At 33.1% G+C, this 24,724-nt stretch overlaps 1 protein-coding gene across 1 annotated transcript in view; it reads left to right on the top strand.

The window, feature by feature from the left end:
• Positions 1–6,072: 6,072 nt before the first annotated feature.
• Positions 6,073–24,724, top strand: part of LOC130448117 (alpha-N-acetylgalactosaminidase) — a 51,732-nt gene continuing 33,080 nt past the window's right edge. Inside the window, exons 1-2 of the mRNA XM_056785327.1 lie at positions 6,073–6,267; positions 20,959–21,147. Coding sequence (XP_056641305.1) covers positions 20,984–21,147 — 164 coding nt within the window. The 5' untranslated portion in view covers positions 6,073–6,267; positions 20,959–20,983. The remainder of the gene's footprint in view (positions 6,268–20,958; positions 21,148–24,724) is intronic.

Raw genomic sequence — 24,724 nt, 5'->3', positions numbered from 1 at the left:
CTCTTTTCGATACATTTCTGTTTCTGATAGGCCCAGTTTCATCAGTTGCTTCCTAAGGCGGCAATATCTTGTAAGAAAGCCAAGACGCTAAGATCCAAGCTAGATAATATTTAAGGATTTTTTTTAAATATCCTCAAATTCTCTTTTATATTTTTCTTCCTCATAGTACTATTTCTTGTCGGTGTACTTGCTTATACAACCGAAATACTATGGTTTAGCGAATGGCGTTTGGCTCTTTTCTTGGTAAATGTATAGGCTTCCTCATTACCATTGATTCTCGTGTGAATCGGAACTAGAATCAACATCGATAAGTCATTGAGTTTTTTACGACATCCCAAGTGAGCTTTGTGTGACAAAGGTTTTTTTACTTAAACCTAAGCAGCAGACATTAAACCTTTCCCGACTAAGTGTCTAAGGAACAGTCTCTGAATGTCTGAAATGCGAGCTCTTTACTGATGTTTTCTATTTTTTTTCCATGTTATAACGCATCTAAACCGCTCGTTCTCTCCAAATATTATTGGGTGCTATTAAGGGAATTGAGTTTTCTTTTCATACTCATTTAGTTTATCTAACCATTCTGTTTTCCGATTTCTTCTGCCTAAATTTAATTGTACACAACTATCAATTTCTAGAATTTCTATTTGGAATATGCTAGGGCGGGTTTATATTCATTTGATGTATTTGAAGGGTTTTCCAGGACTTGACTTTTTTTCAAAATAAAATGGAAACCATTTGAGATTTTTCAAAAATTTTATTATCGGGTTAAAGTACATACAAAACGTTTATGAATGGAGCTCGATTTCGCTGATATGGCCATCGTGGACACGTTTGCTGCAATTGATTCATTGGACCCAATTTTCCATAACTCGACCACACATTTAGGCCGAAATGGCTGCTATTACGCTTTCAATGTTAGCTTTGGGCTCTTCCAACGTCGTCGGCTTATTAGCATAGACCAATGACTTGACGTAGACCCAAAGAAAAAAATCTAGAGGAGTTAAATCGCACGAACGAGGCGGCCAATCGACTGGTCCATTTCTTGTTCTTCAATAAATCGATTGTAACGTGTGCTGTGTGGCTTGTGGCGCCGTCCAGTTGAAACCAAGTCCTTATATTCCAATTCGAGCCTTATTGGAAGTATCAATACGACATGATATGTTTTCTGATAATACTAAAATTTATCGTCTTTTAATTATAATTTTGTTTATTTTACTGAATTCTGAATATAGCGCGGGGGTTATCACCACGACTAAATATATTCAGATATTTTATACTAATCAGATATCCGGGTGAAGATTCTGTTCTAAAATAGTAATTAATTCATTGTCACTGAGAGAACGGTTGTCAAGGTTAGTAGTTGGATAAAATCAATAAAATATTCATGATTTTATTTGATATTTATACAAAAAAAAATATTTTAACAGTTTATAATTCTACAAGAGGTCAGCTATGTTCTTCCTCTTTTTAATTTAGAGGAAATTATAGAATGAATATTTCCAGGGTCATTGAAACGTTTAGTTCTGGATTTGCCATAATCAAACAAAGAACAATATGAGTGGAACGATGAAAAGAATGTGAATATTTATGGAGTTATTTGAAAGTATAAAATAATAATTTACAAATCTTATAAATCTGACTTTCTATGGATTGATACAGAAAAAAAAGAGAAAATAAGAACAACATAAAATAACATAGAAAAGACATAAACTCCCAATCAAAAGGAAAATTTTCACGCATGCGAATGAATATTTCAATGTTACTCGTCTTCCGACATTTATCAGCTGAGTATTTAAACGGTTGAATATTCTTTGAAGTATTCCAAACATAAAATATTCAAAGATATTAAATACTATAAAACAAAAAGATTTGAAATATCGTAAATATAATTGAATATATAAATATATTTGAAAACATGTATTTCTACGAAAATTTTCTAGTAATCAAAATTTGTACTATCGATTCCATTGGTGTTTTACAGCCCCTAGAGGAGCTGGAGATGGATCCTGCTGTACCAACACTTTATAAAATAGCACCTAAGTGTCTCTTTCAGTTTCTTAGCTCAACATTGCCTTCATTATATTTTTATATTCAACAGACCAGACTTTACATGACATTTTCACACTTTTCCAAAATAATATTCTACAAATTTCTTGCATTTCACTAGAGATGCACCACATTTCGCACCAGACTTTACTTATCGCTTTTACTTTTTTGTATAATTAATGGTAATAATCAGAAGACATAAAGAATTACGAAAAAGTTTAAAAGTCAAGAGCACAACGTACTTCAACGTCATAACCAGTCTTGGTTTTGGTGGTATTTGACAGATTCTTTTGTAGATGATTTGGACTCATCCTGGTGTACTTAAAAAATTAGACTATGTCGTTTAATTCAGCATATCTTACCAGTTTTTGATAAATACTTTGATGTTTGTCATCTTTCATTCCTACTAGTCCTAGTGTAATAGCTGCAAGGTCGAACAGTATAAAAAACTGTACGCTGGTCTAGTCCCTGAAAATATCTTCCCTTTAAACCAAGTAACATTCTATAAAGGAATTTTTACTGGCACATTTTTCTTTTTCAAAAATTCTCAAACATAAGGTAAACTATTTAAGGTTACATTCACAAAGCCACTTTTGGTTTTAAACACAGACTGATATTTTGATTTGGAATATATGGGAAAAATCTGTCAATGCGATGACTTCACGACTATGCGCGGAATGCGTTTTCATATAACTTTTTTTCTTCAAACTCCAGTTTATTTAAGAATCTGTGCCTCTTACCGAATAATAAGTTAAAATTATGGTATATGTAGATATGATTTCCAGTGAAAACCTGTTTGAAAACTTACTAACTAAGATAAGTCGATTGGTTTGAAAAGCTTCAGTCAGCGTACCTCAACACGAATATCGAACAGTTTGGGTGCACACTTAGTCTTTCTTCATATTTATTTGATGACTTCTTTTTTCATACCTTCTCTATTATTCTGACAGGATCGTACCATAGAGCGGCTACTATGGTCCTCAACACTTTGTTTTGACCACAGGTCCATATATGCTTCAATACAGTTTTGTATATGAGGAGCCTGTTTTCATAGGAATAATCTTGTCTACCAATCAAGTACATTTGGTGTAATTTGCACCCAAGATGTTTTGAATATATACTTCCTCCAATTGAACTTTGTGTCCAGATGTATTTGGTAAAGTCTGTCTCTGCTAGTTATTTGTTGTTTAGGAAGACTCACGCGCGGAATTTGTTTTCAAAATGAAAAAGTTGGTTAGTTGTTTTAAGTTATCTTGATTTCAAGCCATGTATGAACGTCCTCAGGTAGTAATATCTTATATTTTTATTTTCTATTATGTTAGGTTATGTTATTTTTACATCTGTATAAAGCCAGCATTCGTATATTGTTTGAAACAATTACCTTACTTTGAGTGGAATCTTTTATGTTTCAATATACTTTTAGCTCAACACACTTTTTCAAACCATCAAGAAGACAATTGGATGCTCCGCAATACACGTTTGGCCATAACCTCTTTATTTGTCTGTTTATTAAGATATTCTTTCAAGTGTGGGAACAAACAGTAATCTTAGACGAATGGGCGAGCGTATTGTAGTGATGAAACAGATCTTTATCAACAATTGCGGTTATTTTTGCTTGAGCTCAATATCAAAAACATGCCAGAACATCAGTATAATATTGACCAATTAACTTTTTTTCAAATTTCCATTACACTAGAGCGATAATTTACTAGTTTTGACTGAAATATAGGTCAATAAAGTTTTATATTTTGCACGAACTTATAAAAAAAGTGTTGGAGTTCATATGCAAAATGTTATTTGTGTACGCGATTATTTTTACTTAATTATCATGAAATAATGACTGTAGTTATAGTAACATAAAAAGAGACCTGACGCACGTAGAATACTGAATCGCAATCGCCAGTAAGAACAATCCGTTTCAAAAATTTCTATGGGATATTCACTGAAACAACAGTTAATTCGAATCAAGAGAAAATATCTGTGCACAAAAATATGCAATGTATTGCATTCACGGAGTCTTCTCTATCTATCTAAAGCTTATAACATATTTATATTTCATACTTATTATTTATAATTAAAAATTATACTTCAATAAAATAATAAAGTTATTTTGAAATAAAATTATCGACTCACATTTGACACGCCTCGCGCATGACGTCACGTTGGAATCAGAATGTTTTCATGGTCATTAAAATTAGGTCAGAGTTGTACGTATTTACCGGGATTTTATGTGTTTGGGATATTTTTTTGTGCTATCCACTTAACCAGTATTCGACACTATTGTGGAGTTTACCGAAATGTTATTATTTTCTTTAAAAAGATTGTACTTTCTACTATTGTAAGATCATCATGCCAGGTTGTGCCTTAGCTAAATACAAAAAAACCAAAATAAAGCATGCTGTCAAGAGCATAAACTTAATTCAAAATATGATAAATAAATGGTATAATTTACAAAATAATATGTACATTTTAAAAGATCATACAATTCGTTTTTTTTTGTCCAAATATTTAGATACTATACTTAGGATACGATAGGATTAAAATAGTCCATAATTTTACTAATAATATTCTAGAGTCTCTTACTTCAACGAAATTATATTCTTTGTAAACAGCACGCAGCCTCAAGAGCGTAGACTTTAGCTGGTAAATTCAACCATATATATAAAGCCGGTACTACACGACGCGTCTAACGTTTGCACCAGCATTCGTATTTCAAGATACGGCTGAAGAACTACACGATGCATTCAACGTTTGTACCAGCATTAACCTTCTAATGTTGACTTAACATTGGACAATGATTGGACTCCAATGAAATTGGTTACCTAAAGTGATGAACAGCATAAAATAAATATAAAGAGAAGTGTGTGTAGTTTTACCACAAGTGTTGGTTCCAATTTCGTTCAAATGCCCACGTTGGAAGCAAAGCTTTCGTTGAATGACATGCGCATTACGACCACACAATGCATCCAACGTTGGAAGCATTGAACACATCATGTGGTATGAGTTTAATAAATATATAGACATGTCTTTGTATGAAATAGTACTTTTGAAATCAAATAATAGATTTACAGAAAATATTATACTTCATATTTTGATTCCAGCGTGACGTCACATGTGTGTGCGAGAGATATCGCGTGTGCCTGTGCTTTGGTATATCTGTGAATGTATACCGTGATCAAAATCAATAAAATCCGTTTTATCGAAAAGTGCGGCAGATTGAACGGGGTCTAGGACAGCAGCTAGCCTAAATTAGTCACTGGCAATCGTACAAATGTCTTTTAAATTTCAAAGCCTCATTTCTTCATCTTCTTATTCTTCTTTCTGTATTGTAAGCAAAATGCTTGTTTTTCCTCGTATTCTCTGCCGTTTGATTATTAGAGAGGTTGTCGCTCCATCTCTTGCGGGGTCTTGTGACGCTTCGGCGCCCTAAGGTTTTTCTAATGTCCTCGCTTCTCTCTCAGCCATAAAGCGTTTCTCCAACGATCCTGCGCACTATTTTCATTTCGGTGATTTCTAATATTCTCTTTGTGTTCGATGTGTATGTTAATATAGGTCGGATGAGAGCCTTGTAGATTCGAGATTTGATATATTTGTTTCGGAAGATTGTTCAGGTAAGCTGAGGTTCGTGCTACTTTTGCCTCTTGGTTTCTTACCTTCGCTTCGATAGCACCGTATCCTGATATTTCTATGCCTAGATATTTAAATCACTCTTGTGGTATAATTTCATCATCTACAACCAGTTTGCATCTGATAGGTGTTTTTGAGGTGGTCATGCATTTCGTTTTTGCTGCAAATATCTTCATTTTTAAGTGTTGAATTTGAATAGTAATCTCTGTATGTCATCAGTCTCATTTATTTAATTTAACACAAATTTAATTATGCAAGTTATTATATAGATTATAAGCCCTCCAATATGTTTTTACTACTTGCATTCATGAACACTTAAGTTAAGTAATTAATAGTTTAATATTGCGGTAATAAAAACGATACAGTTCAATTTACCATCTCTACACCACGGAGCCCTACCTTCTACAACAATAATCCGTAGTCGTTCTCTCACACAAACTTTAACTTCGTATTTCGATTTCATTGCGGTTGTGTTCGTATTCTGTCGCACGGGTGCAACTCGCGTATAAACCAGTGAATAAACTGAATCTTCGCGGTGAATGACAGTGAATAATTATTTTAAAAATATATATTTTTTTGTGATACATAAGGATCAAGGTAAGTTTATTTAGTTAATGTGGTTTCTATAAGATTATAAATATATTTTGGTAAACGTCAATTTTTACTTGTTTTTTGAAACTAATTTTCTATCAAGAGAGATCTGAAAACAAGACATAAAAAGGTTTCTGTGAAGAAAAAAGTTATTATAATATGATATAATTAAATATAGTTTTTGTGTAACCTTGTAAAGTTGTGAAATAAAGGCTGATAAACAGTGTAAACTAAAGTATATTAACTTCGTGCAACATATAATTACACGTTAAGAATTTTCTTAATGATAGTTTTCATAGCAATGAAACAATGTTTTAAATTTATTATTTTTTTTAAGTGCTGAACTTGTAGTAGTTCTGATTTTCCTCCAATTAATTTATGTTCGTCAAAGTGATAAAATTGAATGAATATTATTTATATTAATATAATAACTTAATTTCATCAAAGACAGGTACCAACAACAAATTTTTAAATGGGAAGATATTATTCTCTATTCGTTATCGTTTTCAAGTTTTATTGCAACAATTGAAATAAACTTATATGATTATAGAAATTCGCTTCAAAAAACAATCAAAAACTAAATTTTAAAGCAACATATGATGTAATGTTAAAAACCATGAAGAACTATAAATTTCAATGAAGTAGATGATTAAAATATTCACCGCAAACGTCTTGACAATGTCCTAATCTTAAATAAAACCGTTTTCTAACCTTAATCAACTTATCGACCTAGTCGCAAAGTTTATTCATTTTTTTAAGTCATTAAAATCGAAAGTTTGAGATTTGTATACAATGTCCTTCACATGTGCGAACAGAAAGAAATCTAATAATCTATCCTTTCTAGCAATCCTTGAAGCGCTTGAAATTGGGGATTTCTGGATCAGTATTTATTTTTACCAAAGTTATTTTCAAGTAATTCCCACAAATTTCCAACAATCCCTACCCAAGTATCAACCTTTTGATCATCAGAAAATATAACGTCTTCTAATTGAATAATTATTTATTATCCAACATAATTCGCAGAAATTTCTTGTTTTCGAAATCGTCGTCTTAAACTGGATATTCAATATGTTTATTATATGTTTAGTTTTTAAAATAATATTCAATATGATGGATGCCGGTTTATGAAATGTACGTGGTTGTTCCTCAACCTCAAGCATCACATCTAATTTGATTTAATCACTCGACGTTTATTATTTTTAACTGCCTTACATGTTTGCCGCATCTTACGCTGTGTGATTTTTGTCTGTTTCCTAATGTGAAAGAAAAAGCGGCACGCATCATGAGGTTCTGTAAAGTCTTGAAGGGATAGGGAAAGGGTAAATAATCAAAATAATAAAAAGTAAATACAGAAATCCAAAATAAAATTTTACAGAAAGTTTCGTTATATAACACACCTCATAATCTGGATGTATGAATCACACTGATACGAATTTTCTCTCATTAAAAACCTGTAATTCATTGCCTAAAATTAATTAACTAATATTAAATACTGGAACAAAATAATTTGTAAATTTTATTTATTTCAGTTAATCCAACCATTTTCAGCAATGAAATTAACAAATTACAAATTAAAATTATGATACTGACGACTCATAATTACAAAACAAATTGCTGAGGTGGATCAAATAAACTTGTCACGGAAATTTAATCCATTTGGCTTTTAAAGTAAATTTTTTATAATGTTGGACTAGCTTGTATGTAAAAAATATAAATTAGTTATGGCGTTTTTTCTCCCAAAGATAAGACGATTGTAAAGAAATAGCCCAAATTATAAACTAATTAAGTTTCACTGGTATGCCAGAAGATTTTTTTTTCATTTCATCTCACTAACACTCTTTCAATGAGTTTATAATTGGCTGTCTGCTACGTTTTAATACGATTCGATCATAACACAAATTGTACTGAAGCGAATTTGTATATTATATAAGTTTGTACGAGGATGATTCCAGAAGTACCTGGTCTGACCTGAATAAGGCGCTAGTTAAATTTATAAACTTGGAAAAAATTGGTCATCATTATATGATACAATATTTTTATTTGAAAGGCTTAAGCCCAACCAATATAAAAGCTGAACTGAAAGTGCAGTACTTCGTATATTAACTGAAAATTTGGACCAGAGAAAGCTGTTCGCAAGATGGGTCCCGCGTTTGTTCACAATGAAACAATAAACAGTGTCGAGAAGATGTTTCCATCGAGTGTTTGGCAATATTTCAAAGAAATAAAGCCGAAGTATTGCGCCGTTTCATAACCTTGATGAGACGTGTATCCTTCACTTCATACTCGAATCAAAAGAACAATCAAAACAATGGAGTGAAAAAGGAGCACCGGCTCCAAAGAAGGCAAAAACCGATCATCTGTAGAAAAGGTTATGGTGCACGTCCATTGACTATCTTGAAAAAGGAAAAACTATCAACCGCGACTATTATGAGAATTCATTGCAACTTTTGAGCGAAGAAATCAAGTAAAAACGGCCACATTTAGGTAAGAAACAAGTGCTGCTTCATCAAGACAATATACTAGCTAACATATCCATTATTGCAATGGCCAAAATTAATATAAAGTTTGAATTGCTCCCTCATGCCCCCTATTCGCGAGATTTAGCCCACTCGGATTATGCAATGTAGCCAGACTTGAAAAAATGGCTCAGTGGGCTTGGATTTTCCAACAATGGAGAGGTGATGTTGTCAGTTAATGGCTATTTTGAGGAGCTTGACAATTCTTATTATAAAAGGGATATCGAACTTTCCATAATTTCTGTGTTTTCTTCGTTGGCTCAGATACTTCTTGAATCATCCTCGTATAGCAAAATTATCATCAAAACATCAACATTTTATAGAAAGATTTTGAAAGTATAACCGGTTTATTATATCAGATCTATTGTAAATAAATGAATATCCTTGTTAACGTCAAATAGAAAGGATTGTGTAGAAGACCAAACATTTAAATTATTGTTGCTAAAGTATTGTAAAGGATGTGAACGTTTAATAATTGGTGCAAGAATAACACGATATATAAATGACAAGGTATATCGACAAATGGAGGGAATCGTAGTAGAGTAGTAATACGAGGGGGGTTTGATGAAAATGCAACTTCTAATGACAAAGTTCATTGTCAATATTCTGTTTTCAAAGATAATCTCGTTTTAATTCCAGAAACGTAGTCCAATGCAAAAATCTTTACCATGAACTTTTCATTTCTCTAAAATCTATTTCCACCAAGTCATTTTTTAAAATTGTAAACACAAAGTAACCGGAGGGAACCAGATCAGGTAAATACGGATGAAACTAAACACTTTTCTTTAATAAATGCGGTCACAAAACGGTAATCACGTGTTTAAGAGACTGACTTTCCAGAGTAAAGCTTGATATAATGTTATATTCCGACATATTTTTGTTGTTGGGTAAATATAAAGAAAAAACATTCAGAATTTAGTAAACATCAGTCTTACGTTTGTTTGTTTGTTGATTTCGAATAAAGAAAATAAACAATTTTTTATTCGATATTCATCACAAATTCGAAGTAGAAAAAACAATGATCCGATGCATTACTCTGAATAACATGGCTTCTTCTGAATGTCTTAATATTTAAAATTCTAATTCATCGACCTTCTACATACGTAAAACGATTAATTTAAGTATGAAATTATTTTCGTATCTTCCTGGAAACTTTTTCCATTCAAGGCGATAATGATTTATGCCACTGTATATCATCACGAACCAGTTAATTTGAATAAAAGGACAGTATATATATATATATATATATATATATATATATATATATATATATATATATATATATTATAGACTAGTATCAAACTTCAAACCCGATCAGAAACTCTTCCACTTAGATCAGATCTGTCAATTCAATGAACACCGTTGGAATGTATGAAATCACCTGCTCAGACTGCCCCTATTCATATATTGGCCAGACAAATCGACGTATTTCCTCAGAGCCAAGGAACACTATCGCCCCAATCCTCCTCCTTCAAGTCCATGATTATTAGGAAAACTAACGAAATAGAGAAAAGTCCAAACTGTCTGAGCACAAGGGGCGATAGTCAGAGACTATTGTCTACTTGGAAACAGCTTCTTCATCCATTTCAATACCACTTCGGCCAACAATAAAATTTCCTCTAAACCTCCCTAGAAGCCGATCTCCACACATCTATTACTCACCCCTTCAATAATATACTTCCCACGCGCACCAAAAACCCAAAACCCGCGAATTTTGAAAATTTTCAACGTTCTGGCTTCCACTTTGAATCCATTATCAATAGAGGGGGGATAAGATAGTTATTGGTTCATTGTTAAGGTGGTCTCAATCTGCCCACTCCACGCAACGAGTCATTCCTTTTTTTTGGTTGATTCCAATACCTCAATCTACAATTCTTTTGAAATTCGTACCGAAGAAATGAAATGCTGAAACTAAAAAATATAAAATGATTAGAACAACGAGGGCACTAACACTATCACGGCTGGTTTACAGGGTGGACTTATCACCCTGCGACTACCACGTGTTTGGGTCACTTAACTTTTTTACAGTATTCGTAGATACACTTTTTCTCCTTTTTAAAAATTATTATCAAATCCATTGATATAATGTCAGTATTTTGTTAAGATCTGCAATTAATTGAGTAGTTTATAACATTTTTTATCACTTCATTTTTTATTTTGCTGCCATTTTCTTCATTTATACAAAATTGGAATCTCTTAATTATCACATTCTCATAGAGGGTGTTAGTTACGCCATGTTGCTTTGAAAAATTACAACGTTTTCTGTCACTATTTAACTATGGAGTACTAGAAAAAATATGAAAAAAGATCTCAAATATACATAGAGGGCTCTTCCGCCATTTATCGATTACATGCAGTTTTTATTTTATTTTTTAGCGAAATCATATTCAAAGAAATTAAAAAACATAATCATATCATTAAAATGTAAATATCGTGAGAAGAGAAATTAATTTTTAAATTCAATAAGTCACTTTTAACTGTCGTTAAACGTGCTTCATTAAATTGTAGACACTTTCTCTTTCGCAAGAGGTACACAGTAATGAAATGGTCACAAAAATATTTCGTGACTATTTTTCCGGCTTGAATACTAGATGTGTTATGATTTAGTTTTTCACTATTGATTCAAAGTTTTTCTATTGGAATTAGAGTACAAACACTTTGTTGAAACTATCTATTCAAACTAATCCTTCTTCTGATTTGGTCTTCTGGTCGAAGTTTCCGACTAGTGCCCCGCTTGTTTAGTCCTACTTTCTTGTACGAATAATCCATGATTTCTTATTTTATTTTTATTAGTTAGGTTAAGTTGAATACCTACCTTGTGGAAAGTAGCTGAAGTTATAATGATTCCGAAACCAGGAAACCCGCCAAACGTAGTATCTTCATTCAGACCAATATCACTATTACTAATGATATCAAAGCTATTCGAGAAAATACTACTAGAAAGATTAAGCCCTATACTTGAAGAAAAAAAACTAATACCTCCACATCAGTTCGGCTTCAGGTCAAACCACTCCACCATAGACCAAGTACACAGGATAACCGATGTGATAGAAAAAGCACTAGAAAAGAAAAACGTTCATGACACAGTTTGTCATGATGGGCTCAAATATAAACTGAATAAACTGAATAAAATAAAAAACGGGCCTTCATAATAAAGCAAGAAGATGCTTAAAGGAAATCATCGCGGGTGTACCACGAGGTAGTGTGACATCCCTCGATTGAAAGACCACATTATCGCCAAGTTTAAACAAGAAAAAATCGATATATCTAAATGTCACAGACACATAGCAGCTCTTGAAACATGTGAACATGGAGGCAATCCAGCTCCTCGACAACAGGAACCTAGAGAGAAGACCGAAGAGGACGAAGCCTTTTGTGTTAGTTATCTAAGTGCATAGTGTAAAAGCAGAACAAATTACCGAATTTTAGAAATTAGTGTAGACAATAATAATTGAAGGAGTTTCTACTGAGTAAGACCCTTAAGTACAGTACAGTAATGTGGGATAGAAAAAAATCAAGTATTGGTGTTGATTCCACCAAGATGCTCTGGTCCCCAGATGACATTTTTATGTTTATTCCACAACTCATAGATTTCTAACAAAATTCATCTGTAAATAAGAATCGTAAAACACTAGTTTATTAGACTTAACCTGTTTTTAAATACAAGAGTTAATGAGTTTATGTAAACTAGAGTAATGGAACCGATCGATAAATTTTGTTATTGCTTGTGCAATGCAAGGTATTTAAATACTGCTATGAGCAAATGTACTGTTTGGCGTTTGATTACAACATAAAGCTTTCACAAAAGTTTGTGATGAAACTGATAAAGGTACTTCAGATACTCTAAATTCAATAGATGCAGATTTCAAAATGTTATAAAGCAAACAGTATTCCCTTGTACAAAGTACGAAGGTGACCAAGCAAGGCGATTGCACTTCTGTTTGTCCTTATGGGAGCTAATTTTCATTTTCATTAATTAAATGAAATTTATAATTTTTTCTGACGAAGTTATAAAAAAAGTACGATAATTTCAGCTGAGAAAACAAAATGCATGGCAACGTCTAAGGAACCTCTATGCTGCAAAATAGAAATTGATGGTCATTTATTACAACAGGTGCTAAAATTTAGATATTTCAGAATAGACATACCGAGCTGTGGAGATGTAGAGAATGAGGTGCGACAGCAGGTCGTCAAAACAAATAAAGTAGCAGGATGCATCGACAGCACTATTTGGAAAAATAAACATCTTTCAAATGAAACAAAAAGCGGAATATATAAAACAACAATTAGACCTATAATGACATACACAGCAGAGAGAGAGAAAATTGTTTCCGCACCATGAATTTCACACCAGGGTTTTATATTCCGTAACCAAGAATGAGCTTGAGAGTTGAATATCTCGGTCCTCGCAGGATGTGTCCAAAATAAGATACTTTTCGTTGTTTAATTACCGCGATCAGTTTTGGTCCCACACCCGCTCTCTTCAATACTTCTTCATTCGTCATGTGCTCGGTCCATGGGATCCGCAGAAGTCTGCGCAACAGCCACATTTCCATTGGTTCTATTCTGTTTAAGGATCTAAAGCTTAAGCGGATTAAGAACGGCGATCAACTATTAGAGGATAAATATTGAAAAATGCGCAGATATAGGAAGGGCATTAATGGAGTCCAACATTTAATATGAGAATTTTAACTGATTTTTATTTAATTATTACTAATTAGTGTTAACCTAGTGTGACTTTTTATTTTAAAAAATTGAAAGCTTGACAAGTACGACTCTTCGATTCTTCACCCACCTTTTCTGTTCAGCAGATGATGCACGCAGTATTTAGCGCATTTTTTTAAAGAGACCATGCTAAATTCATTATGAAATGGAAAAATCGTATAAACAGGTGCTGGGATGGTGTGGTATATGTATATATTCAATTGGTGATATTGGAAGTGGTCTCTCTGCGAATTCGAGGAGCCCGGAGAAGAGTGCATGAACACTTGGGCTAGAAGATGGAGCCTTTCCATGGCTAGATGTTTATCAATGCCTTATATACTGTTAGTTATCTATGAAACACAAAAAAATTATGGATCAACTTATTAATCATATTTACAACATGAGGGACACTTTACAGAGAAGTTTTTTTGGTGAATTTCGGAGGCATACTTGATTTTTCAAACCTAAAGTTACGTTGTTGTTCAGTTGATAGAAATTTTTGGAAGACACAGTGTGCCAAAGAATCTTAAACCGCGTTCAAAATGCCAAATATAATCAATTATTTCTGACAGCACCGTTTACCGCGACATTAGGTAACCCTAATCATTTTCTTTCAAATGCTGCAATATTGACTGAAAAAAAAGCTGCAAGTCATATTATTATATTAATGACATTAAAATTAATAACAGGTGATTGCGGTTAGTTTTTACAAGGCAACCTATCCTTAATCCATTCCATATATCCTCAAAATTCCTTTAAATTAATTTCATCAAAAAAACAGATACCTGCAAGATCAAGCGGTGGGATCTTAGACTATATTGTGAGATATACGTGAATATACAGTAACCCCAGGCGACTAAAACACGCACTACGCCACTCTCAAAACCCTGACAAATCAACGAGATTATTGACATAATAATGCATTGTTCTCATTATTTGAATAATACCAATGACCTTGCAGCAATGATACGTGAAATTGATCCGAATATAATAAAAATAATCTAGCATTCTATTGTACAACGAACCTGTATTTATTTTTTATTTAATGGACTCATCTTCTCTTTACAGATATTTACCAATAAAAAAGTGAAAACGTGTTTAGTTCAATTAACATCTACACATTATAGTGTAGAAATCACTTATAAAACAAAATTTATTACGTTATTATTCAATAAAACCACATCAATTTTCGGATCCAATCAATGTTTACTTTATAATTTTCTGAAATAAGGACACGCGTAATCTAAATTAAGATCTTATAAAATTTTTAGAAAAAAGAATCAGTATGACACCAAACGGACTCACTTGCGAGTAGTTTTGTTTCAAAAACAAATTCGAAACTCGATGTTAACCAGACTAACGGTAAAAACCCACGAGCAACACGCCACGCCACGCCATACGACGTCGGTTCACGTTGTACATTGTTGTGTACACATTTACAGCATTGAGTACGTTATGGAGAGCACCAGTAGTTCGTCTAGGGACCTAGAGTTTTATAAGAGTCAATAGGAACCCAATACGATAAAATTTTCTAATAGATTGGCATACAAAGCAAGAGAAAAGCATTCACACGTCTTATCACGCATCGGTTACATCTGAGAATTTTGAATCGTCCCACGTAAAATGACGTGGCGTGGTGTGGCGTGTGATGGGCTGAGTGTGTACGGAAACAATTAAATTAGATGTAAAAAATATATATAATTAAATATGTGGCGTGGCGTATTTGCTAAAGGGTTGCGATCGCGTGTTTTGCTTAAATATATGTTTTCTGTGGTTTCAATTAGACGATTTATTTATATTAGTAGAAAAAATGCTCACCAATGCTCATAATTTATTCTAGATATTGGGTATGGAATAATCTAAACGACTACATACTATAACTTTAGTGTATTTATGTAAAAATAGAAGTGTATGATAATAAATATTTGTCGCGTCCACGTATTTTTGAATGGTTTAAGCGTTTTCAAGATGGCCGAGAAGATGTTCAAGATTATTCACGTTCTGAGTGCCACGTCAAAACTGGATGAATAAAGGTCGGTAATCTTGTTTGATTTGACCATCGGCTAAGTATTCGTGCGATTTCTGAATGTACTTATAGTGAATTGACAAAGAATATAAGCGGCAAATTTTACGGAAAAATTTTAACATTTAACAAAAATTGTGTGCAAACTAGTGACTCATTCCACACTGTCCGTCAAGAGGTTTCTAGCCATATACAACATCCCATCCACATCAATCGCCAGATCTTGCACCGTAAGACTTCCTTCTCTTTCATAAGGCCAAATCTGCATTAAAAGGAACAATATTTGACTCTGTTGAAACAGGAAAGGAAAATCTTCTTGAAGGAACTGACAGAAAAAAGCTTCCTGTACTATTTTCAACTATGGAAGATTCCTATGGAGCGACTTGAAAATATTTAATAGTCATACCTTGTGCACAGCCGAGTAGTTACAGACGTGGAAATGTGGAACTATCCACCAAAGTATATGCTAACCTTATACATGGAATTTATCTTCCATAAGTATCTATATTCGTTGATATAAACTTAAAGCAAGTCCTGTCCTGAAAGATAGAGGAGAAGAACAACGACAATGAATCTTGGCATCACATACAAGATATATCATTTAACCGTGTGTATAAAGAGTAATAAAAACACAGTAGTTATTCCTAACCTATAAAACTATTGAAAAACTGGAAAGAAATTCATAAAACAGATTATAAATTTTAGAGTTGCAAGATCGTACAGGCCAATGTATAATATTTTGGACGTAATTAGTTCAATTTGTCATATTAATGAATCACCCTATATCAACTTGAAAATAAATACATAAATACTTCTCGTAAAGGTACCTCGAAAAATGATCTCTTTAGAAAGACAAAAATAAAATTACGACAACTTAAAAAACCAGATTGCATCCTGATAAATATCCCACTATAACAAAACATCCGTTTTCTAGAATAAGAAACCATCTTATTCATTTATTATAAGATCTAAAGTGCTTTTTTATCGATGATCGTTTAGTAGGTTAACTGCATTTTCGAGAAGTCACTTTTTTCTTTGATCCGTATCAGCTATAAAAAATTTTCATCTACCTGGAAGTAAAATTAGTACCGGTATATCTGATTAATTTTTTCAATTATCGTTAATAAAATGACACCAGATATAAATAAATTCTTTTACTTTTCAATACGAGAATTAAATATAGAAAATTAATTTCAAAATAAAATTTATCCTAAACGTATGATGTATTTACGAGCGTTATCTGATAATTTCCCGATCTAACATATGAACAAGCTATTTTTCGAATAATGTAATGTTTCTTTGATCTATTTTAACTGCTTTCCACGGTGGGATGAATTTATACACAATGTTTCTCACTTACTTGATTCATTCATACTTTAACACTAAAGTCACTAAACTACTCACTATTCACTATTCTATGCCTTAAGACTTATTACTAAATACTTCACGACATCAAATTATTATAAACGTAAACCTACACCAGCTTTTCCTGTATGCAGGTGATTTGTGAGCAGACATTTTCAAACTATACAGTTTAGCCAACCATACGACCTCCAACAACGCCCTAAGAATGACAGTTTCAGTGGTTTAAAGCACTTCTTCCTTGTAGTTCAACGACTTCTCCTAATCGTTTCTATTTATTGTATTTATTGTACTGTTATTGCCTTAGATTTTGACACAGGGAGATCATGCAGAAGGCCAGAAGGCCTTGACATTGAATTGAGTATTCAGCGTCTAGCAAGTTTAAAAACTCCAAGGTGCAATGTGGAAATCAGAAACCCTGAAGTTTATTACAGAATAGTTTCATTCATATCATTCTTCAACTGAAATATTATTATTTCAGTACCTATTTGCAACAAAAGATGAATTGACATTATATGAGTAAAACAACGTGTTGCCAAGTATACCACAGATGTCGGTTGCATTTAGGATACTGCATTAGATAAAATTTCGATACGGTATATGTTCGTCAATCGACAGAAAAATACCCAAAATGTTCTATTGAAGCGAGTGGCAAAACTAATTTACCAGCAAACCACAAGTTACTCAAAATATTAGCAACGCTGCCAGTAACGAGTGCAGAGAGTTAAATGTCTGAGGTACCAAATGAGTTTTCTTTAAAGCCATAAAGAATGAAGTTTGTTTTATAGCAGGAAAGCTAATAGGTGGTTTTAGCTTAATGTACCTTATTATGTAATAAAAAACCTAATGGTGAAACAGGCATTTTGGTATGGAAACCTTTTTTACTTAGCAGACAATATGAAGAGCCTTCAAATCTCTGGTAAACCTTCTCCATTTCAAAATTCTGGCTACGCTGCTGAACCAAGTGAGTTGAATATATGGATTTATATGTTCATATCACTTTGATCCATTTGACTTGATCCACTCACTAGTACAGTGTAATCGTGACATGTAATAGATATTAAACTGACGTCAATTTGTCCTGTCGAAACGGAAATTACATTCTCCAAGATTTGTTTTCAAATATGATTGCATTAGAATTGGAGTGATTAAATAATATCCATTTAATAATAATGAACCGGATTATTTTGTAATCCGCTAAATAAAGTGATTTAATCGAGAGGCACGAGTGCGCATTTGAATATTATCCGGTTTTTTAAAAGTAATTTCAAAGAAACAGGGCAACAAACGAGTGAAAGTGAAGTTTATATCTGTTTCAAACGATAAACTTGAAGGAATCGATGATTTTTTATATTTTGTGTATTACGCAATACTTAAATAGATACAATATATCCTTAATTAATATTTCGAAATCTAATTGTGCCAAAAATTCCATATTAGTACGTAAAATGCTTGAGCATGTTAGAAGTTTGCACAATCAATATCATGAAATAAGTGACTTTATTGATATGATTTGAACAAATTGAATTTCGGAAAAGTTCGCTGAAATTTTAGCCAAAATTCGTTAAATCTAATAACAAGATTATTCCTTCCCGTTCCTAAACTGAAGTTCAGTGAATTTAACGATGTTTGGTTTTGTTCCAGAAGTTTATAATACAGTGAATTGACAGAGAGAGTGACCGCCATGTATAACCCAAACATGGCTGATTTAGCATTTGTTCTATTCATAATAAAGCTTATGAAATCGTAATTTATATTATCAAATACTTAATCAAAAACTTTTCAAATATATATGTAACTAAAAAAATACGAATATAATTTATTTAGTGTCTTAGCTTGGATTAAACATGGCAGCTAAGATAGAGTGAAAACGCTCAAATTTTTTTTTGCTTCAGACTTCTATTAAATACAAAAAGTTGCTGCGTTGTCTTGTCGATCACAAGAGGTTCAGCTATTTAAAATAAAATTATTTCTTGAGGGTCTGCCAAATTTTAAAAGAAAATGGATATTTTCTTTTAGACTTCTTTAAATATATTTTAATATTTTTTTGTTCTAATAGTCACAAAGTTTAAGATTATAGATATTAAAGAGATTTATGCTCCTAAATCTTCTTGATTTTAGGTGTCTTCTATTTCAAAATATTATGATAAAGACTTAAAGAAAAGTCAAAACGTCAATTTTATCTATCATTCAAAAATTATTTAAAAAAGAAACTAATTTTGAAACAGAATAGACCTAAAATCAAAATGATTTAAAAATATAAACATATCAAAAGGTTTAAGAAATAAGAAATTAAAGAAGTTTATTATAAAGATTATAGATATTTGTCTAGAACAAAGTAACCCATGACCCACTACGTAGAGGTGAATGCTTCTTGAGCTCCTCCACTTCCTAGCCCTACCACGCAGCCTACGTCAAAACCTGTGACATCTTAAGATCTCTCAAATTTCCTATTAGCTGTTGAAATTTATATTCCCTTTTGGTTTCAAAGGCATTAACGTTTATGACTTCAGCTTTCCTTTTATAAACCCAAGTTCTAACATTTAACCGATGCCAATTTTCTTGCATTTAGTATTCTTCGCAGTCCCAGTTCCCTAATTTGTTCCCTGGAACCTGTTTCCATGGCCAAAAGAATGTTTTCTGGATTCGCAAAATATGTATTGCGTTTAATGACAGGATGTATGACCTTGTGATACTTTTTGTCCATACATCTAGAATACCTAATAAGCTTCCAAAGATTTCGTGCACCATCCGAGCATAAATTGTTTTGCTTTATTCCAAACCAAACTGGTGCGTGTAGTTTCACAATTTAATTCGTTAGAATTATAATTAATTCTGTTGTAAATTCCGCACTCTTTGACAGTGTAAGATAACTTATCGTTTCTAAAACTGATTCACTCTATGCTTTTTATATCATTGTCAGAACTGATTTTGATACGAACTGTCAAAATAGACCACAATTAAATGTCGGATGGCACTTTCCTAAACTCGGCGTTTTAAACATTGATTTAGTTCACCATTGTTTATTTCCAGTATACTCATTTTTCCACATTTGGTTTTCAAATTAGTTTTGCATTGGTTTGTCTACAACTGGTCATGTTCTCATATTTCACAAGGTTTATTTTCGAAGAACATGCTTCTAAAATACCCTTTCGTAACCATTTATTTTTCGTGAATCACGCTTCGAAACCTCATGTAGCTGAAGTGACAATGTCACGAAAACGCATAGTAGCAGAGATTTGCTAGTAGCATCCAAGACACCAAACGCTGGCCACTCACTTTATTTTTCTCAATGTTCAGTCCTGCTGGATACAACGCTAGATATGTTCAACGGAGAAATTTTATCAGGGAAAACTAACAAAAAACTACTGTTACGAACAAGCTCGCGAAATGGGTCCTTAGGCCGGCCCTGTCCAGCTAGAATGGAATTTTAAAATTCGACGAAATCGCGCGGCGCCTTTGATCTGTTTTCTTATGAATGGCGGACTTTTACAGTATGACTTTTAAATAATTTCTAGGAAAGTCTTTTTATTTATTTATGTGTTTCTTTTTGTTCTAGAACTTTGTAGAATTCTATTTGTGGTATATAAATAAGTAGAGCAATAAGTTAGTTTTAAATAAATAGTCGTAATGAAAAGGACGCATTAGAAAAATCCATCGCAGAAATTATTTAAGGGATATTTATAAGTAAATTATTATAAGTTAAGTGAATTATTTAGTGTGTGAATAAATTAAGAACGTAAGAGACAGTGCTTGTTAATTCACCATACGAATGGAAAAATTGTAAATAAATACGGAAAACGTTACAATACAAAAGATATACTACCTATAAAAAATAAACTAAGGATCCAGGCAACCCTACATAGTACAGATCGAAACTTCTATCCGTGTAGTTCACGTAAGGTTAGACTTTATTTGACTGTCAAATATTAGTAGTTGTCAAAATATGTATTATATCTTGTCAGTAGTAAATAATCGATCGAAATTTCAGTGCTTGTGCTTAATATCTACGAAAATGCTACTTTTATGTCCTCAACATGGTATAAGCTTCTATTATATACGGATGTTTATGTTATATGTATTTTTTTTCAGGGTATACCTGAGTACCTGTAGTGAAATGTACAAAATATGGTTCGTACTAGCAGTAGTGGTGTTTTATTTAGGAAATAAAGTTACTACCCTTGAAAATGGACTCGCCAGAACTCCACCGATGGGATGGCTCGCGTGGGAGAGATTCAGGTGCAACACCGATTGTAAAAATGATCCCGACAATTGTATCAGGTAATCAGTTCTAGATAATAAATTTACCCTTACCTTTACTTAGATGAGGGCGCAATTTTAGGACTTAATGATGTACAGGGTGCGGCAGCATAACTTCCTTTTTTCAAAAGTTAATAAAACTTATTGTATGAATCAGAAAATTTTTATTCGTTTTTTATAATACAGGCACATACATAAAGTTTTGTTTTACTGAGTTTTGAAGATCAAATCAGTTAGGTGACGTCCCCCATTCTCCATACACTGAGTAAACCGATTTCTGGCGTTTGTCATGACTCTTGCCAGCATAGCAGGCGTTATGTTGGCAATTTCTTCCTGGATGTTCGTCTTCAAATCTTGTAGGGTCCTTGGACGGTTCACATACACACGGGATTTCAAAAAACCCCATAGGAAATAATCACAAGGGGTCAAATCGGGAGAGCGGGCTGGCCACTCCAAATCGCCCCTAATTGAGATAAGGCGCTCTGGGAAGTGTTCCCTCAAAACAGCCATCGATGTTCTTGAAGTGTGTGCCGTTGCTCCGTCTTGTTGGAACCAAGTGTCCCCTAAGTCCAACTCATCTAGCCGTGGGAAAAAAAATTCCTGTAACATGTTTACATACCGGTGCGACTTCACTGTCACTGTGACTTCATTTTCCTCAAAGAACCAGGGACCAATAATTCCACGTGAGTAAATTGCACACCACACTGTGACTTTAGGTGAATGCAAAGGCCGTTGATGCAATTGTCGAGGATTGGTATCAGCCCAGTAGCGCATGTTTTGTTTGTTTACGGATCCACACAAATGAAAATGGGCTTCATCACTAAAAAAAACAATAGCGTCCTCAGGAACGACTTCCAGAAAAACCTCACACGCGTTCCTCCGAGAATTGAAGTCACGTTCAGAAAGTTCCTGCACAATTGCCATCTTGTATGGATGAAAATGAAGATCATCATGAAGTATTCTCCTCACAGAACGATCGGAAAGTCCAAGGGCAGACGCATGTTTGCGCGCAGAACGCCGTGGTGATCGCAACACTGAAGTTCTAACTAACTCAATGTTCTCCGGTGATCTAATGGGCCGAGGGACTCCAGTTCTTCGTCTTGTCACACTTGCAGTTTGTCTGAACGTAGTGACCCACGTAACAATTGATTTCCGGTCCGGGACAGGGGCCAAGGGGGCTAAATTAAAGCGATTCCGAAAGGCGCGCTGGGTTGCGATCACAGAACATCCGCTCGAAAAGTAAACCTCAACGGCAAACGCACGCTCCTCACTGTTCCAACGCATGATGGCGACTGAACTGTGCCGGGACAAAACTTTATAGTCCCCCCTCTCGAACGAGACCACTAGCACTCCGTTACGACATCTACCGACTAAATGGCGAACTTTTTAAAAAAGGAAGTTATGCTGCCGCACCCTGTAGTTGGGCGTAGATTAGAAATAAGTAAATATTGGAGATAAAAATGTTTTCTCATTATTAATGTGAAATGAGAAATAAAAGGATCAATTTTAGGGTTAATACGACATGTATGTTAGAATGTTTGTAACTGTACTTTGAGCGATCAGATTTAATTTAAACTTTGCACGCTTCTCAAAGATTGACGACAGTGCAATAATTTGATTAAAACATCTGATTATCCCGATTAGGTTCGCTAGTACTCATAAATTTATGCAAAGAATTGTTTTTGACTTTTTACTACTAATAAAGCGTGTTTTTTCTTTATAATTTATATTAATTTTCATCATTGAAAAAAGCTGATTACATTTATACGTGCTTCAAAAGGAGCTACTTATTTTTCGAGCGAAAAATCTCAGCTGTGTATACTTTTCTTTGGAAAAGTATGTTCAGTAAAACTTGCTTAGTTCAACATCATCAAATTTAAACTTCAAATATGAGTCTTCTTGAAAATCGATCAACTCTATTTATAGGTGAAGCGGAGCATCTTCCACATAACTTCGTTAAAATATTAAAAATACTATCTACATTCTTAAAATAGGGGAAATATATCAGTAAATTGCTCAACCAGTAAACACGCTATCAAACGCGCGTTTCGATAACAAAGTAAACTGTTTATCTTCAGTCTCTGAAGACGATAACTTGGTTATCGAAACGCACGTGTAATAGTGTGTGCTGGTGTAGTGATAGTGTAAACAGTATGTTCAGCATGAATATTACTAACGGTTCCAGAAATTCAAACTCAGTTGCTCAACTAGTAGCTTCAATTTTTGAGTATAACGCATTCGATGTTTTTGTGACTGGATAATGTTAACAAATGTAGTTCTTCATTTGTAATTTCTGCAAACTGATCAACTAATTCAAAAATTGCCCTTGTTTTTTAAGTCTAGGTCGTTTATTATGTCTACTATGAATGCCAAGTTTCAAAACTAATTTGATTCACAAATTTGCATCGTGTTCTAAAGAGAGTTCACCCAAAAATGCTATAAATTAGCGGTTCACTACCAAAACATCCTTGAATCGAATGAAAAATTTTTAAATTACAATCTTGCATATTCTTAGCGGTTATTCTATTCTTCAGAATTCCGATAAAACCCTTGGTGGTGAAGCACACTATCCGTACCCACTCACAACTAATTTTACTACCGCAAACCATATTGCGCAAAAGTAATTTGCACAAGGTTTTCATTGCACAATTACCACGGTACAAAATAAAAAAGTATTCATCATTTCAATTGTCTTGGAATTGACGACATTGTTGAGATCGGTATAGAAACACCTCTAGCATTAAAAAGATTTCTTCCTAGGATTCTGGGTACTACGGGGTTTTCAACTAATTTCCAGGTAACGATCATGAGTGGTGGTTATTTCTCTGAGTCTTCCAGTTTTTTCTTTTAGAAACAGTTGCAGTTTAAGCATCCTCAAAATGACAGGTTGGGACACATTTAGTCGATTTGCAACATCCATTTAGGGTAATCCAATAGTCCGAAAAAACTATTTGATAGTTAATTTTCTCCCTAGCATTATTAATTAATTAAAATCAATCAACTTTTGTACATATTTTTATAATATGTAAATAAAAATAAGCAATTCTGAATTTAGAGATAGATCACAGATCTAAAATATACAAAAAAAGCAACACTAAAATAAAACTCATTTAATTTTTTCTCTATTTCAATACATAATTTCAAATGGATCAATTATTCAGCGATTTGTTAAATGGCAGAGTTCAAATTTCTTGCACAAATCAAGAATTCTTTCTTTCGATCAGTTTAAATAACAGTTAGTTATGTAACTTAGAATAATGTAGTTCAAACAAAGAATCATTGAAATAATGAATTCGATTAGCCGTTTGATAAAGAAGCTGTTTTATATAAAATCACTTTAGAGAAAATTGATGTCAAGATTGTAACGATTTTCGAAAATATCAATAATTGACTAATGACAATTAAATAAGTGTCATTTATTACAAAGCCTACTAAAAAAATACATAAAAAATTAAAACTTGTTCAAAAATACAATAATAATTTAAAACCTCAAATATCTCGGAAACGACTAAAAGTTGGAATAAGATTAGTAAATACAATTTGATTTGATTTTTTTTATAGACCTTGACAAGATAGAGAAACATACTTTTTTCTTAGA

The sequence above is a fragment of the Diorhabda sublineata genome, chromosome 8 (assembly GCF_026230105.1).
Source record: "Diorhabda sublineata isolate icDioSubl1.1 chromosome 8, icDioSubl1.1, whole genome shotgun sequence".
NCBI classification, from domain to species: Eukaryota; Metazoa; Arthropoda; class Insecta; order Coleoptera; family Chrysomelidae; genus Diorhabda; species Diorhabda sublineata.
This window is presented reverse-complemented; position numbering and strand designations above follow the sequence as displayed.